This window comes from Idiotropiscis lumnitzeri, chromosome 12, assembly GCF_059441095.1.
Source record: "Idiotropiscis lumnitzeri isolate Australia: NSW breed Sydney's pygmy pipehorse chromosome 12, RoL_Ilum_1.0, whole genome shotgun sequence".
Classification (NCBI taxonomy): Eukaryota; Metazoa; Chordata; class Actinopteri; order Syngnathiformes; family Syngnathidae; genus Idiotropiscis; species Idiotropiscis lumnitzeri.
Genome location: NC_142402.1, coordinates 9886221 through 9904026, shown reverse-complemented (window position 1 = coordinate 9904026; position 17806 = coordinate 9886221). Strand labels below are relative to the sequence as shown.

The window sequence follows — 17806 nt, the reverse complement described above, 5'->3', positions numbered from 1 at the left end:
AGATATAATGTGTGTGTGGGGGGGTTATTAATTGAATTTAGTAGTCTGTGAATTAAAGGTCATATAAAGCATATACATGGATGAAGGATTTTTTTTAAAGAACACATTATTCAAGTGAAAATAGGAAAGACATTCAAGGATTTGGTCTACATTGATCAGACCACACCTGGTATAATCAGCCTTTTGGAATTTTCAATCATGATTAATGAAGTGTTTACAGAATTAAAGCATGCAATGGGATTGATTATACAGTACAATTCCATCACTTTTTGCATGGATCTATTTAAAAGAGAGGAACACATTTAGATTTTTTTTTAATCAGCAAACTTCAAGAAGCTATTAATAAAATGTAAACGTCATCTTATAAATGAGGTCATCAAGTGGGCCTATTTGTGACATATTTAGAAACTATGCTTCAATCAGTATAAAACTATGTCCTGTATTTGCTTTGTAGTGAATATTTTGTATTTGACCATACTGAAACGGATTCCAAGGGTAATTTAATGCATTTCGACAGACATTTGGTCAGAATATCTTCATTCTCATGTGTGTAGTTCCCTACTCTTCTCGCACGAGCAGGGTCATGTAGAGGGCGGGGCCAATGAGGCGGTGGCCCCAGGCATCATTCTCACCCCCCCCTTACTCAAGATAACAGAAAATGTACGGTCACCGGTAAAAGATGAATGTGCATATTGAAGTGGCATCTGGCTCGAAGAGACGGGCCATATAAACTGCAAGAAACTTCTATATGCACCCCCACCGCTTTGACAAAACTATCACAGGGCAAATATGGCAACGATCGTGGATTAATATGCATGCTGAAGGAGCATCCGTCTGTGATAGAGATGTCATAAACTTTAAACAACGGGCGTCCACAGCCCCATCCCTCTCTTACTCAGCCATAAATTCATTTTCAGGTGCATCAAAATCAGCCATCACCCAGGCATCAAGTGTACGTTCCATGTCACTGCACATAAGCAGTAATCCAATTTACCATTTTGTAAAACCAATTTTCAATCCATGACTATTTAACCATGGGCAGCACATTAGACGACTGGTTAGCACAATGGCTTCACAGTGCAAAGGTTGTGGGTTCGATTCCGACTCCGGCCTTCCTGTGTGGAGTTTGCATGTTATCCCCGCGCTTGTGTGGGTTTCTTCCGGGTACTCCGGTTTCCTCCCACATTCCCAAAGCATGCATGGCAGGTTGATTGAGCACTCTACATTGCCCCTAGGTATGAGTGTAAGCGCGGATGGTTGTTCGTATAAGTGCGCCCTGCGATTGGCTGGCAACCAGTTCAGGGTGTCCCCCGCCTACTGCCCGAAGATAGCTGGGATAGGCTCCAGCGCCCCCCAAGACCCTAGTGAGGAGAAGCGGTACAGATAATGGATGGACGTCTTAACCTATATAAATTGTAGTGTACTTTATAATTTATATCCCATGGACATTATTCAACAGTTTTGTGGAAAAGCACACGCCATACATAAGGTCCGTGATTGTTTGTTATAACAGCGGAGGTTCTGCAGCAGTTGGATTGAAAAAGTCATCCAGTATGTTTTAAATATAAAGGAATATTGATTTGTGATATTGTGTATTGATTTTGGGCTTCATTATGTACACCACTTTGTTGGATCTCCAATTGTTTTGTGCTCTAGGAAATTGAGTGTATTAAAGTGGAACTGCTTTTATTCTGACCCAAGAATTGAAGTTAGTTCACACGTAAAATAGGATTTATTTATTTATTTTTTAACTCTGGAAGATGTCTGGGTTTGGCAATCCTGATTTTCTTAATGCAGTGAAGAAATCGCTTTCTATTGTAAACGTGATCAAATTACACAGTTGTAGAAGAAAAAAGAATACTCATTTTGATACTATAGCATTTTTCCTTTCGCGGAAGTGCTGTTGGAACGATAATGCTTTTATTGTGAAAGGTAACGGAAGTTAATTCACACAAGCAAACAGCTTCAAACTAACACGTTACGCGATTTTCTTTCATTTTCAAGTACGTGAGCCACTGAAAAATGCACTCTTGCACACACGTTTCGAATCGATTTCATGTAGACTGGATCCTAGCTTGTGTTTTTAATTGCTTCTTCAACATCGCGCCTGCGCACTGACTCGATCCTGTGCTGCTGTTTTCTGCTTTTGGGTCGAGCGGGTTTGCTTGGGAAACTTGGGTTTTCCTGGGAGAAGCAGCTGCTGGAGAGAAGCTGCCAATGTGCAGACAGACTGAGCACAGCACCGCAACGCACACGGTGACGAAAGCAACGTTTGTGATATGAAATACTGTGCATTCTATTCCCATGCGCATGCAAGGCGAGACTCTTGATACTGCGGTGGCTGATCTTGACTGATGTTCTCCAGTTTTGAGATGATCTATTTCTGTGATGGCGAAGGGGCTGTTTCCACGGGCCTGGGTGAAGAAGTCATTCTATTTCCAGGTTAGACGGCTTGCTGTTTTTTGGGGGTGATGTGTGTGTGTTTTGAATGCGAAACAGAAACGTGTGTTAATATGTCACATCAGCCTGACAGCTGGCGGTTAGTGAGTTTTTCCTCGGTTTTGTAATACCCGAGGAATGCCGATGAAGAACTGTGTTCTTCACCCAAAAGCTTTAATGATCACATCAAAGATTAAGAGTTTAACGACAGTGTTTAAGTGTAGAGACTGAGTCACGAGTGGAGCGCTGGAGGCTGCATTGTCAACATTTTACAGCTAAAGGTATACAAGATGTGTCATAAAGGTTTTCAGGACTGGTGTCATGACAGACAGATTACAAATGATATTTTCCCTGTTACTGTAAAACCAGACAAACAACAATCGCAATTGCTTTGTTCAGTGCGCGAGAAGAAGTAAGAGTTGTAGGTTGTAAGTCGCGCCTGCTCACTATGTATCAGACAGTTGCAAAATGGACATAACGACGGAGCCGCGGCGGATCCTAGACGAATCCTTCCAGGAGAATGCTTGGAAAATGTTAGTCAGTCAAGCCCTTTTCACACTGCATTTAGCAGAGCGCAGTGCGTCGCCATCAAACCCATTCATTGTGTGGGGGCAGGGACCGCAGAATGAAGCGTTGCTGGACGGCGCCTCAAATTGGGAAATGGTTTATTTGAGAGCGCCGGCAGTATGAGATCAGACAAGCGCCTCCTATTGGAGAGAAGCTGGCGGAACAATATTTTGGTGGACTCATTTACAAGTAAACTATCCAAGTTCCCGGCAAGCCATTATTTTTCTCTGCTGCTTGTCTCCTCACCCTCAAAATAACAAAGTGCGGGCTTTGCTTTTGCAACAGTAAAAGCTGCACCTTGTCAAGTTACTGTCTAATCGATGACAAAATCTCAATTTTTACTTCCTGGTGTGGTGCTTCATCAGCATCATATTGGCACACTGGCAATGCATGCTGTCCTCATCGTTGGATTGAGGTGCGACGCATTTACACTCAGTAAGTGCAGTGTGAAAAGGGGGTATGACCAATTTTTAATTTGGATTTTATTACACCACTCCTGGAACAGGGACGAGTTTCCCGGGATATATATATATATATATATATATATATATATATATATATATATATTTTTTTTTTTTTTAATGCATTCTTAACAAGACTAAAATACGGGAGCCAGGGTGAGAGACAAACAGCAATGTAAACGATCCTTCTGCAAAATGTAAAACTTATAGGTGTGAGGAGAGTAAAAAATGGTGAACATTCATTTTTACATTGTCACCTCCTCGGCTCTCTAAGAAACAGGTTGCTCAGCAACATGTGAACAAGACACTGATGGCCTTTTGTCTTTGCTTTGCTAACCACGCTCATGTCAAATTAACACGGCTAGTTATTGAATGCAGAATGATTTGTGATGTGGTTTTGCTTATTTGTTTGCGATGTTTTTCCATAGAGAGCAGCTCGGTGGAATATTGGTTTGGTTTGCCACGTAATTTTGAGGTTCCTCATGTGGTTGGAAAATCTCCACTAAAGTTTCCTCTTTGGATGGGTTTTTCATAGGTACACTTCTGTCACGTTATTAGTGTTTCCGCTTTTATTGCATTTTATTGGTTTTGTCCCCAAAATTCTTTTTTTATTCTAGTTTCCTATCTCCAATGGCAGAGCTAGGGGACCCTTTTTTTGCATCGGGGTCCGTTTCAGTTCCAGTTAAAGACAAACAAAATGTATTGAAATAAATGTTTGTTATACACTTTTAACTCCTAAGTTGACTGAGTTTTTTTTTGAGGGCTCAAATGATTGAAGTAAGTGGAATATCTAAAAAAATTACCAAAAAAAGTGAGACTGGAACAGCCAACTACACTCTAATTCACTGACGCACAAATCACTCACCAGGCGAGGCCTTACTGTTTGAAGCCACACGTATTCAAATTCACAGATACTACGGTGTAGAGCATAATGGCAGTAGGGCTAGGAAAAAGTGAAAGTTGTTTCAAAGTCTATAGTGTCACCCAGACCATTTTCTGTTTTCCATGAAAACACATAGTTGCGTATATATTTACACCACCATGCAAAGGTTTAAAGGTCACCTATACTTATTTTTAAATAGAAAAGCACTATTGTACCACATCAACAATTTTTAGACTGTATTTCTGATTATTGGCTTCGTTTATTGACGTAAAAAATAGTGATTTTCTATCAAAATTAGGACATTTATAAGTGAGTCCATGGATTTTACTATGAGCTTTAAATGTTTTTGGGATTTTTGTTTTAAAACAACTCTCGGTGAAGGATGATCGTTTTGTATACATTTCACTTGCCCTCTTAATATTAGTGTCTATGTTGCGGATGAACAACACATGCATTTCATACATGCAAATACTACACGTCCATTGTTATGTTATATTGTTTGCATCAGATTCAATGCGAAAGCAAACAATTCCAGCCAACGGAGGTCTGAAGTGAGAGTGTGATGTTATTGTCTCCCATGATACCTTCGGTCCCCGCAGGGCCAGCATTTTTTTTTTCTTTACATGCTCATCTTTCCAAGCCCGAGTTACCTTTCAAGTCGCAATCCCAAAAGTGCTCTTAAAGAGCTATATGGGTCAAATGGATGAAAGGAGAGAATCTGGTTTTCCTTCACCTTCTTTTGCGTTTCATAGAGTCCAAGTTCTCATGACATTTCTACAACAGGTCATGTGCCTCTAATCTATAAAGAAGTGGATTAGCACGACCGAGACTTGAGTTGTTAATACACTAATAGTTTCCTAGGCCTTTTTTTTTAACTCAAGAACTAAAATAGAAATGTAGTTCCTCTCACTCAAGCTGCAGTCGAATAATCATGGCTTCTCAAATAATAAAACTGCTTTATTGAGGACATATTGTGTTGGGATTTGGGAACCGAGTTGAATTAAAAAAGATGCAATATCAAGTACTTGAACAACATCATTTATTCCATGAAATTGTATTTTTCCACAACAGTCTATAATATTCACTTTGAAGCAGTTTTCTCAGCTGCTCTGCTTCCAGTCCATGTATGTGGACGTTACATTTTTTTTCTGTCCAATCAGATTTCAGCCACTGTGTTTCCACGTCAATCTAATCTGCATAAGACTTTCAGCATCAGTAGTACTGGGCTGGTCCGTGTAAATTCAACTGTATCAGCGATAGGGCCATTTCTTTAACAAATCACATTTCATATTTGTCCTCACAAGGCCATGCCGCCCATGTCAGCATTTTTCTATCATCATAAAGGTTGGTCTGTGCAAAATACATTTGTAGCAATTTGCACAAAATGGGTTTAATAATCTGCATCTCTGGTGAATAGAATGCATTGAGATAAATGAAAATATTTTTTTTGGTCACTTTTATACGTTTACTCTTATGAGTTTTACTCTAGTATCTTTGCCGCTTATTTACAGAACATGAGTACTTTTGACACCTCTGCTGGGAAATCTATATGCTTTTGTCACTCGAAGGATCGAAATTTTATTCTCAAGGGTTAGAAAAAAAACGTAAAACAATCATAACTAACAAAATATTTTTCATAATAGAATAGAATAAAGAGTAGCAAGTGCAGCTTGCAAACACAAAACAATTAATCAAGGCAGGTTGTGGGCAGCGAGAATATTATCGTCAACAGGTCAAAATACAGACTGTGATGTTTTTAGTTAGTCCAGTTGGGTGTACCACACTTATTGTTTGAAGACAGCTGGGATAGGCGACGGCACGCCCGCAAACCTTGTGGGGATAAGTTGCTCGGATGCTGGATGGATCAAATTGTTATGATTATTTTTCAAAATGGTCTATCATGTGTTAACTTTCCAAAATGCCAAACTGACTAACAAAAATTTGTAAGACCTGATGTGTGACAAAGGCACCAATCAGATTTTCAAAGTGAGTGACAAATAGTATGATGTGCACGGCCTGACCTTTTTTATCGTCTTCCTAAGACTGGTTAAAGGTCAATAAAGTCACCGTTGCCGTCATGTGCAATCGAAAATGCTTATGCTGTTACCATAGCAACTCACCTATGTGATCAAGAGTGAACACGCGGTGAAAATGTTTCATCAAGCGTATGAACAGAAGTCTGCCAATAATAAAGAAAATGTAGTGGTGCGTTGAGATATGAGTGTAATTCATTTCATGGCCTCACTTGTAAATCTGAAATTTGTATCTCAAATAATTTGACCTTTTAATGAGAAAAATTGGACCGTATGATATGATACTCTGTCAAAACATACATTAAATGCAAAATTAAATAGATCTAAATATATATTATTTAACGTTTTTTGTAACTCTTTTACAGGAGACTCAACTCCTCTAGGATTCTCAGTATGGCAGTAATAGTCGTTCTTCGCAGAAGATAAAGAATATATGCCCGTGACTATTGTTATGTGTCTAAATGTGTTGCTGCACTATTTATGTTCAGATACCAATCACTTAAAGGGTGTCAAAACTACCTCTCAGAAAATTCCTACATTGGGTCACACTTGTCTCAAGTCACCACTCTTTTGGAAAATTTGACAATAATTCGCAAAATAATCAGAATACAACAAAAATGTGGAAAACCACAAACCAAATGTACAAGCAAAAATATCAAAAAAAATAAACTGGAACAAAATGTGCATTTATGAACATTTACCATGAATTAAAATACATATAAACACCCGATTTGCACGGAAAATCAGGGGATAAAAATTGAGGTAGGAAAAATATGAAATTATGGTATTGCTCCTGTCTCTCTTTGCAGGCTCGTATTTCCTTTGTAAGGGTGAAGTACTTGTTCCTCACCTGGCTGACGGTGCTGGTGGGGAGTTGGGTACTCTACGTGCAATACTCGGCCTACACGGAGCTGTGCAGAGGACACCAGTGCAAAACCGCCATCGTGAGTTATCGATTGGCTTGTGCTTGTTGTGACTACATTGCGGGATCCACATTAATTTTTGAAATGAACACACCACAACGTTGGGACGGCTTGTCAATGTTATGTTGGCTGGTTATCTGGGTCAGTGTTGTCTTATAGAATGGTAACTGCAGTTTAGCTCATTTATTAACTTGAAGCTGCCGCTCAAGGTTCACCGCTTAAATGAAAATACAAAATGAGGCATTTATCCGTTTTGGTCGTATATGGAGTCTATTGAGAGCACCACAAATATGAAGATTCGGCCTTTCAGAGGTCCGGAGGCGAGAGCGTTTTATGATGCCGGTTGCAAGAGAAGACTTGTGTTTGAAAAATGCTTCGTGTCAGCTTTGAAACCCAGAAACCCCCAAAACATCGGGTGGAACTTATTTTATTATATTTACCGGCAATTTTTTGTTCATCAGTCAGGGCGCTTTTTTGATTCCATTCACCTCCACTGAGTCAAATGACTCCAGTAGTCGGCTTTCCTCTCACACGCGAAGGCCTTCGGTTGTAAATATCGAACACCTTCGCTGAAAGGCTACTTTGACAAATGAATATCTTTTATCTTTTTCAAGATAAAATAAATTGTAGTGTAATGAGAATAAGCTGAAATCTAAGACTTATTTTTCGGACTCTTATGAACAAGGTCATATTTATCAAGATAAAGTCGAAATACTAATTTTATTTAAGTGAACGAGGGAAGAAAGTAATTTCTTATCATGCAAATTCCGAGAATATTAATTCTTTTAATGTTGCACCTTTTGTTTTAGAAAAGCTGCCTTTACATTATTCTCTAATTAAATCTAATTCAAATTGTGCAATCTCCATGCCGTGGGGATGAAAAAGTTAAGTTACAACAATAAATTGACATAGTTTAGGGAACTGTAATATTATGTGAATTTAAAGTTTTTTGTTTGTTTTTTTAAGAAAAAAAGTCAATCTTTACAGAAACGTTTTTTTTTTCTTGGATAAGAAGTTATACTATTTAGAGAATACGGTTGTATTTTTCCAAGATAACGTCGTAATAAGTCAAAGACTGACAAAGGAAGACAGCCTTATTTTAATAAGTGAATTTAAAAAAAAAAAATGTCATGTTACTCCATTTATGCTGATCTTTATTCTGGAAAAACAAAACATAAAGATAAAGATGTCCTTTAATAGTCCCGCAATGGGTAAATTAGCAAAACGAGCAGTATTGTTGGAAAAATATGGCTTTTGTTCTGTAAAAAAAAAAAAAAAAAAAAAAAAATACTGACTTTATTTTATACACTTTTGTTAATAATCATAATAATCCATGCAGCAATGCGACAAAATATCACATTCCTATCATAGCATTTAATTGCCCTAAAGCTCAGATCGGAAGCAATGAAAATATTTTCATCCAAACATTCAAGGGGTCACTGATGGTGTAGTGCTACACTCGCCCGAGTTGTGTGCGGGCAGCGTGGGATCAGTTTCCACTCAGTGACGGTGTCTATGTCTGCCCTGTAACTCGCTGGCGACCAGTTCAGGGTGTCGTGCGCCTTTCGCCCGTAGTCAGCTGGGATCGGCTCCAGAACCCTCCCGCGACCTTGTACAGGATAAGCGGTGTGGATAATGACATGACATGACATTCAAGGCAGCAGGTGCTTCGTTCTTTTAGCTTCTTTGACCGCAAGATGGAAGTCAACTTTTTTTTTTTTTTTTGTGGTCTTTGCAACCCGTCAGTGAATAATAAACTTGACAACAACAATTCTCTTCAATTTCAAGTGTGACAAATACAAGCGAGGAATCATTGACGGCTCGGCCTGCAGCAGCCTGTGTGATAAAGACACTTTCTACATGAGCAGATGTCTGTCAACGCTGCCAAACAATCAGGTAAGAAACCAGCTGCAAAGTTTGCCCTTCATGTTACAATTCAAATTATAATATTCGCCCCATAAAATTGTATAACTATTATTTCTATTCTCTTTATTTCGTAGCATTTCTCTTGGCCTCAGTGATTCTAGTATGTGGACGTGGTGATTAGATTTATTTTTGTTTTTGTTTTTTCTTTTTTTGTACAATCAGATTTTAGCCTTTGTGTTGCCGTGTTAATCTAATCCACTCAGGGTTCTCAGAATCAGAAATGCTGACCCAGGTCAATTAAACATGATTACTTCAGGATTCAATTTCCTGCCACAAAATAACGGCAGCATTTTTGCATCCTCCGATTGGTCGGTTGGAGCAAAACTGTTTGATTCATGATGAAAAGACGGTTCTTTTATCAGGTGTACACGGGAAGTTGGGGAGATCACGAAGGGATCATTCGCTGTCATTTGGGGAAAGTGACGCACTACGAGATGGGCGAGGAGCCGGAGCCACACAGGGAGGCGCCTGTTTTCGATACGCCCACCAAAGGGACGTCAGTGGAGAAGTTCCGAGAGATGGTTTTTAATCACCTCAAGGTAAAAAACAAACAAACAAACAAAAAAGTATTGGTACATATAATTTGTGCGTGTGACCTTTCTAGTCGAAGCTTGGCGATCAGACCAACCTCGGCGGTCTGGTGAGCGTTATCCTGTCTGTGGCAGACGGCAACAAAGATGGAAAAGTGTCCCTGCCAGAAGCTCGCTCCACGTGGGCCCTCCTGCAGATCGATGAGGTCCAATAACATCAATATTTCCTTTGCGGTGCAAATAATTTGTTACTGTAATTGAGTAGATTTTACGTGTTTCTGTCTTGACCTGAAAATGTACGCATGAACATCGTTTGACTTTGATTTGATTCTAATTGGAATAACATTTGAACATGAGGATCTGTACTTCTACTTAAGTACTTTGGCTATATTTGAGTATGAGGTAGTTTTACTTGGCTTTTTTGATATTGATTGGAGTAAAATTTCATCTGTATTGCTACTTAAGCAGAGCGTTTTAGTCGCTTTGCCACCTATGAGTACTTTTTTAAAAACAAGTAATTTTACTTAGGTTATAATTTGATTTGGCTGCTTTGACTTTTGACATTTGAACGCGAGGATTTGTACTTTGAATCCGTATTACTACTCACAGTACAAAGTTTGAGTAGTTTGGCTACCTCTGCTACTTTTACTGAAGTCACAATTTGACACGGCTGCTTAATTGGCATTTACTCGAGTATTATTGTGCCGTGGGGATCTGTACATGTACTTAAATACAGAGTGTGAATACTTTTGCCTCCTCTGAGTACTTTTTCTTTTAGACTTCGACTCGGGTCCTAATTTGACTTGTCCACTTAATTGACTTCTAATGGAGTAACATTTGACCGTGAGGATCGGTACTTTGACTCTGTACTTGTATTTAAATACAAAATGCGAATACTTTTGCCACCTCTGGCCTTAGGTTGGCGCTTGAAGTGATTTGGTGTTCAGCATGTGAGTGGATTTTTTTTGCGAGTTGACACAGTGTGTTGAGCTGCTGCTTTTCTCTCAGGTGCTTCTGGGCCTGCTGCTCCAGGAGCGCGGCCACACTCCTCACCTCCTCGGCTACTGCGGCGACCTCTACATGACCGAAAGGGTCCCCCACGGGCCCCTGTACGGTTTCGCCATCCCCTGGCCGCTGGTGTCTTGGGTCCCCGGGGGCTTGCAACGCACCATGGACCAGTGGTTCGCCCCCTCGTGGCCTCGCAAAGCCAAGATCTCCATGGGCCTCCTGGAGCTGGTGGAGGACGTCTTCCACGGCACGTATGGCAGCTTCTTCATCTGCGACTTGGCGGCGGCCCGCTTCGGCTACACCGACGGCCACGAGCTGCGTCTCACCGACACCCGGGCCGTGGTGCCGGAAAGCCAGTTTCGGCGGGGCATGCGGGCGCTGCGCTGCGAGACGGACGCCGACTGCGTGTACGGGGCAGACTGCCGGACGTCGTGCGACGGCGTCAAGAAACGCTGCAGGGAGGGGCCCGTCCGACCCAATTTGGCCAAAGCGTGCAGTACGCTGAAGGACTACCTGCTGCACGGGGCGCCGTCCGCCTTGCGAGAGGAGCTGGAGAGGCAACTGTACGCCTGCATGGCTCTCAAGGGCGACGGCAGCCAGTTGAACATGGAGCACTCGCTGCTCCTCAACAACTTGAAGGCTCTGCTGTGGAGACAGATCTCGCACACGAAGGACTCATGACCGGGACGAAGTTGGATTTCACAATGCTGTGATAAAATATGTAAACAAGAGCACATTTAATGAAATTATTACACCGGTCACACAAATTTTTGGGTATTGGTCCATGGACTTGAAATTTCAGGGTTGAGCTGAAAGTTCACCGTAACTTTTACATGGGAACTTCATTTGACCTTTCAACTTTTGAACGCTCGTGTACACATTTTCAATAACAAAACAGCTGAACAGTTACGTGGTATGGCTTTTTTTTCTTTTTGCACAACTTGCTGTTCTCTAACGAGGAGCTGAAGAGGAGAATTCATAACAAAATAAGCTGGTCATATTGGCTTTTCTTTTGCAATTGAATAATTCAAATTCAAATAAGAGTTTCAGTACTTCTTGCACAACTTTCTATTCTCGGCGAAGGAGCTCAACAGACTAATAACTCTGGCCATTCAATGTTTTGATTTAGTTTTGGATTTCTTTTGTAATTGAGTAATTCAAATGATTTGATCAATACTGTCAGCCCTAATTTGTTTACGTGCTTTGTTGCACAACTTAATTTTCGAACAATGAGCTGAAACGAAAACCTCAAAACGCAAAGGGTTTGGTGATGTTTTTTAAAGCTGTCTTTTACAATTGAATTATTCAATTTGTATTATATTCTATTTAATCAAAGTTTCAAATCTAATTTGGTTCAGGGCTTTTAACACAATTTGCTCTTCTTTAACAACAAGCTACCAGCGCAGCACCAATGTGACTTTTTTTTTTTTTATCTTTCTTTTGTAATCGAGTTGTTCAAATTAATCAATTTATCATTTTCAGACCGAGTTTTGTTTGATTGGTTTTTGCTACGACAGAAGAGAAAACTGGAAGCTTTGTAGAAAGGCAGATTTGGATGTGGTTGCATGGAAATGTTCATGGGCTTCATTTTCTTTCCATTCACCTCCTTGTCAGAGAACAGCGAATTGTGCAAAAAGAACATAATTAAAGGTCAATTAAATTCAGCGGTAAAGATAGTGGTTTTAAATTGTCACCCCAAAGTCAAATAGCCCTGACGCTTTCGCAGCGTATAACAAGTTGATGAACGACATGGGCAAAAGTTTCAAGGCATCGCTGTTAAACAATCACGGGTTGGTCTTTATGCGCCATTTTACTCTCACGTCCATCCTAGTTCTGCATCTTACCGTGAATATATTTTTTTTTAACTTCCCGTAGGTGTAATGAGCACATAGCACACTACATTTGCCCGTATTGTCAAGATTCTCGGGCTGGAAATGATAAATGATATTCGGTCAGCGAATTTACGCTGTTTAATCACAATCTGGAAAACTGTAGCTGTGAACACTTATTGAAGGCCGACCAATCCTTGTACGCGTACGTAATTTTTTACTTTGATCAGTGTCGAAGGTTTAGGGTTAGGTCGTATCAAGAAATAATGCAAGGTCTTCGTTTAATGTAATGACTTTTGCATGTTTATTTTTGATAAACGTATTCGTTACAACTCAGAATCTTACGTACACATATGGAATAATGTGACATGATTAGTTTGTGATGGTTCCATTTTTTTTTCTTTATGTTGTCAAAACTAGACACTGGTTCATGATGGCTTTTGTTCGAAATTTGGAAGGCAAACGATGCCTCTTTCTCACATTTTCAATGAATTAAGTACTCAGTGGGACATTGCGAAGCAACAGAGTGGTCCTTCTACTATAATGAAGCACAATCTTTTACTAGTGAGACAAGAAGTCTTTTCCTTTCAAGCCTTGGGCCACGTGAATAGTGTTTGTATTGCACACGGACTCGAGTGAGGGTCACACAGCTGTACAGTCATTTCGGAATGTGACAAACTTCATTTTCAAGATGACGTATTGTACTGAAGTTTTGGGTTTCACCTATCACAATGCCATAAAACATGCTGAAAGATTCTTATGAATGTTCTAAGTGAAGATCGTTTTCCAAACCAGTGGCTCCACTTGAATGCTGTATAGAAATGCACAAGGTCTATTACATATTAAGTAACTTTTGAAAACTTGTCATGATTTCTAGAAAATGCTGAAGCGGTGCACAATGCTGCTGTGCGGACTAAGATGTTTAAACAGAAAATCACATGCATGATTTTGCACAACTGAGAATATGGTACACACTATTTTGCAGTTTTTTTTTAAACCACATGCCTCGTTTCCTTTTTTGAGTAACTAAGTGGGAAAATTATACGTTAGTCACAGAAAGAGGGTTTAGGGGTGAATTTTGAGGATGAAAGATAAAGATAAAGATAAAGATAAAGATGTCCTTTATTAGTCCCACAATGGGGAAATTTGAAGTGTTACAGCAGCAAAGATATAGATCACACAGAGTCGGCGGCGTAATGTAGCCGTTAATGTATAACATTAGCAGCAGACATTCATAAAAAGCATGCAAATATACACAGTATAAACGTATCTAAGTGTAAGGAAACACTCCTAATGCCTGTCCATTATACAGAGGGGGAAACACTGTAATGATAAAAACTACTGAATGATTGAAAATACTGCAATGATAAAGATATTACACTGATAAAAGTACTGTAATGGTGAGAGTACTGAAATGACAGGAAAGTACTGCAATGATAGAAAATACTGCAATGATAAAAATACTGTAATGGTAAAAGTACTGCAATGATAAAATATACTGCAATGATAAAAGTACTATAATGGTAGAAGTACTGCAACGATGGAAAAATACTGCAATGATGAAGTATTGTAATAGTAAAAGTACCGCAATGATAGGAAATACCGTAATTATAAAAGTACTGTAATGATAAAAGTACTGTAATAGTGAACATCCTGCAGTGGTAGAAATACTACAGTGATAGAAGTATTGTAATAAGAATACTGTAATGGTAAACAAAATACATCATTGGTCGATGTTTAAGTACACCCTTGGCTGAAAGTAAAGTAGTAGTGTATATTGCATTCTAGGACTGCACAATTGCACTAATGCCCTCCTGTTTGTAGGCCTGACCCAATGTTCTTGTTAAAAAGCCTGACAGCAGTCGGCAGGAAGGAGCGGCGAAATCTCTCTTTGGTACAGCGAGGGTGTAAAAGTCTGTCACTGAAGGAGCTGTAGAGTGTTCTCAGAGTGTCATTGAATGGGTGGGCTGGTTTGTCCAGCATTGATGACAGTTTTGCCGTCATCCTTCTGCCCCCCACTGAGTCCACAGAGTCCAGGGAGCAGCCCAGGACAGAGCTGGCCCTCCTCACCAGTTTGTCCAGTCTCTTTTTGTCTCGGCCCGAGATGCCTCCTGCCCAGGAGACCACTCCATAGAAGATGACTGATGAAACCACCGAGTCATAGAAGTTCCTGAGGAGTGTTCCCCGAACGCCAAAGGACCTCAGCCTCCTGAGTAGGAAGAGTCTGCTCTGACCCTTCCTATAGAGAGCGTCTGTGTTGTCGCTCCAGTCCAGTTTATTGTTCAGATGAACACCCAGGTACTTGTAAGTTGAGACCCTCTCAACGTCTGTTCCCTGGATATTCACTGGTGCAGGTGGAGAGTGCCGACGCTTGCGGAAATCCACCACCAGCTCTTTGGATTTCCCAGCGTTGATTTGGAGGCGGTTCTGCTGACACCAGTCCACGAACCCCTGCGTAACCCCTCTGTACTCCCGATCGTCATCGTCAGTGATGAGGCCGACAATCGCAGAGTCATCAGAGAACTTCTGCAGGTGACAGGTTGTGGAATTGTATTTGTAGTCCGAGGTGTAGAGGGTGAACAGGAAGGGAGCCAGCACAGTTCCCTGCGGCGCTCCCGTGCTGCAGAGGAGCACGTCAGACACACAGTCCTGTGTTCTCACGTACTGTGGCCGGTTTGTGAGGTAGTTGTGAATCCATGTGATGAGGTGGTGGGCCACTCCCGCCTGCTCCAGCTTGTCTCCCAATAAGGCGGGCTGGATGGTGTTGAAAGCACTTGAGAAATCAAAGAACATGATCCTCACCGTGCCCCCCGCCTTCTCCAGGTGGAAGAGTGAAGTGTGGAGCAGGTAGATGATGGCATCATCCACACTGATGCCAGGCTGGTATGCAAACTGGAGTGGGTCCATTGAGGAGCTGACCAGGGGGCGCAGATGGACGAGGACCAGTCTCTCCAGGGTCTTCATCAGATGAGACGTCAGCGCCACTGGTCTGAAGTTGTTGAGCTCCTTCGGATGGGGTGTCTTTGGAACCGGAACCAGGCAGGATGTTTTCCACAGCTGGGGGACTCTGCCCAGCTTCAAGCTCAGGTTGAACATGTGCTGGACGATTCCACACAGCTGGTCTGCGCAGGATTTGAGGAGCTGGGAGCTGATCCCATCTGGGCCTGCCGCCTTCCTCGCCTTCATCTTCCTCAGCTGGTTCTTCACCTGAGATGTTGTGAGGAACAAGGCTGAGCAGGAGGAAGTGGTGGTTGTCTGATAAGGCTGGGAACTGGAGCCTGTGGAGAGAGAGAGGGGCGAGAGAGGGGGAGAGAGGGTCTTGTTCGCAGTGGCAGGAGGGGTGGGTGGGGGCTGCGTCAGGGAAGCCTGAGCGGGGTCAGACATTTGATCAAACCTATTGAAAAATAGGTTCAACTCATTTGCCCACTGAAGCCCCCCCCCCTTCTGGGTCTTACCTGCTTGTCCGTGGCCTGAGATGGTCTTCAGGCCCCTCCAGACATCCCTGGCCTTGTTCCGCTGCAGTTGTTCTTCCATCCGCATCCTGTAGGACTTTTTCCCCTCTCGGATCCTCCTTCTCAGCTGACGCTGCACTCTCTTCAGCTCGTCCTTGTCGCCTGACACAAAAGCCCTCTTTTTCTCCTTCAGGAGAGCTTTAATGTCCGGTGTGATCCAGGGTTTGTTGTTGGAGAAACATCTTACAGTCCTGGTGGGAATGGTGTTCTCCATGCAGAAGTTAATATAGTCTGTAACTGTGTCTGTTAGACCATTAATGTCCTCACCGTGAGCTTCGCTGAATACCTCCCACACAGTTGTGTTGAAACAGTCCTTCAAGGCCTCCTCGGCTTCTCCGGACCATCGCTGAACTGTGCGTGTCACAGCTGGCTGCCTGCGGACGAGAGGTTTGTACACAGGCAGGAGAGCAACCAAGTTGTGGTCAGCTTTGCCCAGCGGGGGGAGGGGCAGTGACGTGTACGCCTCCTTGGTGTTGGCATAGAAGAGGTCCAATATTTTATTGTCTCTGGTTTGGCATGTTACATATTGTGTGAATGAAGGCAGAGAGGAGGAAGGAGAAGCATGATTGAAGTCACCAGAGATAAGGAACAAGGCATTTGGGTGCTGTGTTTGTAGCCTGCTCACAGCTGCATTCAGTACATCACAGGCTGTCTCACCGTTAGCAGAGGGAGGCACGTACGCTGCCACCGCGATCACATGACTGAACTCTCGCGGTAAATAGACCGGACGCATGCTAACAGCTATCATCTCAATGTCCCGACTGCAAAGTTGATCCTTAACAGTTATATGCCCAGGGTTACACCATCTATCATTAACAAACACAGCCAGCCCTCCCCCTTTTCTCTTACCGCTCTCCAGTGTCCTGTCCGCGCGTAGTATTTGGAAGCCGTCCAATTCCACGACGGCGTCCGGCGTTAGCTCTGTTAGCCACGACTCCGTGAACACCAGCAAGCTAGCCTCCCGGACAATCCTCTCGTGCCGGGTTAGCGCTGTTAGCTCGTCCATTTTGTTGGGGAGGGATCGAACATTCCCCATAATAACGGACGGGAGGACGGGGTGATAACGTCTCCTCCTTGCCTGGCGTTTAGCCCCCGCACGACATCCCCGTCTCTTCCTCCTCAGCTCGCGGGGAATATCGGGTCTCGCTCCGGGAGCCCACGCGGGGTTAGCACGGAGTGCTAACAGCTGATCTCTTGTGTACACGATCGATCCGTAGCTCCGAGTTTCGTCTCCGGACACGATCGCGCAAAAAACAGCCCCCAACAGTAGTAAAACCACCGCAAGTTGGATGTCCATTGCTGAGGTGAGGTAAAAATAAAATAAAAAAGGGTAAAGGGAAAAAACACACGAAAAAGGCTCAATAGTGAGCCACGCTGCTGTAAACAGGCAGCCACTCGCGCGGCGCCGGAACCGGCGTGACTAATAACTACGACACTTGCTTACTTACTGAAGGACTGTTGTGAACTTTGCCATCCAAGTTTTTGAAAAAAAAAAAAAAAACTCGAAGATTTACAAGTCAAATTCAGTTCACTAATGAAGGTTATAGTGGGTTTTTTTCACCTGAAAACCGTGTACACACTACGTATATCATGGCACCAAATGTGAAACACTAAATCAAGTATGCCATCCCCTGCACTAATGACTTATTGAGCCCAAATAATTATAACACAAATTATCAAATGACAAACACTGAA

The 17806-nt window shown here is 42.1% G+C and overlaps 1 protein-coding gene across 2 annotated transcripts; it reads left to right on the top strand.

Moving 5' to 3' along the window:
- Nucleotides 1–1969: 1969 nt before the first annotated feature.
- On the top strand, nucleotides 1970–12061 carry dipk1aa (divergent protein kinase domain 1Aa). 2 transcript variants are annotated; one of them, XM_088311579.1, is made up of 7 exons: nucleotides 1970–2256; nucleotides 2366–2442; nucleotides 7193–7327; nucleotides 9095–9202; nucleotides 9595–9771; nucleotides 9837–9968; nucleotides 10771–12061. In XM_088311579.1, exons 2-7 carry the CDS (start codon nucleotides 2389–2391, stop codon nucleotides 11449–11451), a joined length of 1287 nt encoding a protein of 428 aa, XP_088167705.1. In that variant the 5' UTR covers nucleotides 1970–2256; nucleotides 2366–2388; the 3' UTR covers nucleotides 11452–12061. The 2 variants fall into 2 exon arrangements, with proteins under 2 accessions (XP_088167705.1, XP_088167706.1); XM_088311580.1 differs by lacking the exon at nucleotides 2366–2442.
- Nucleotides 12062–17806: the final 5745 nt, after the last annotated feature.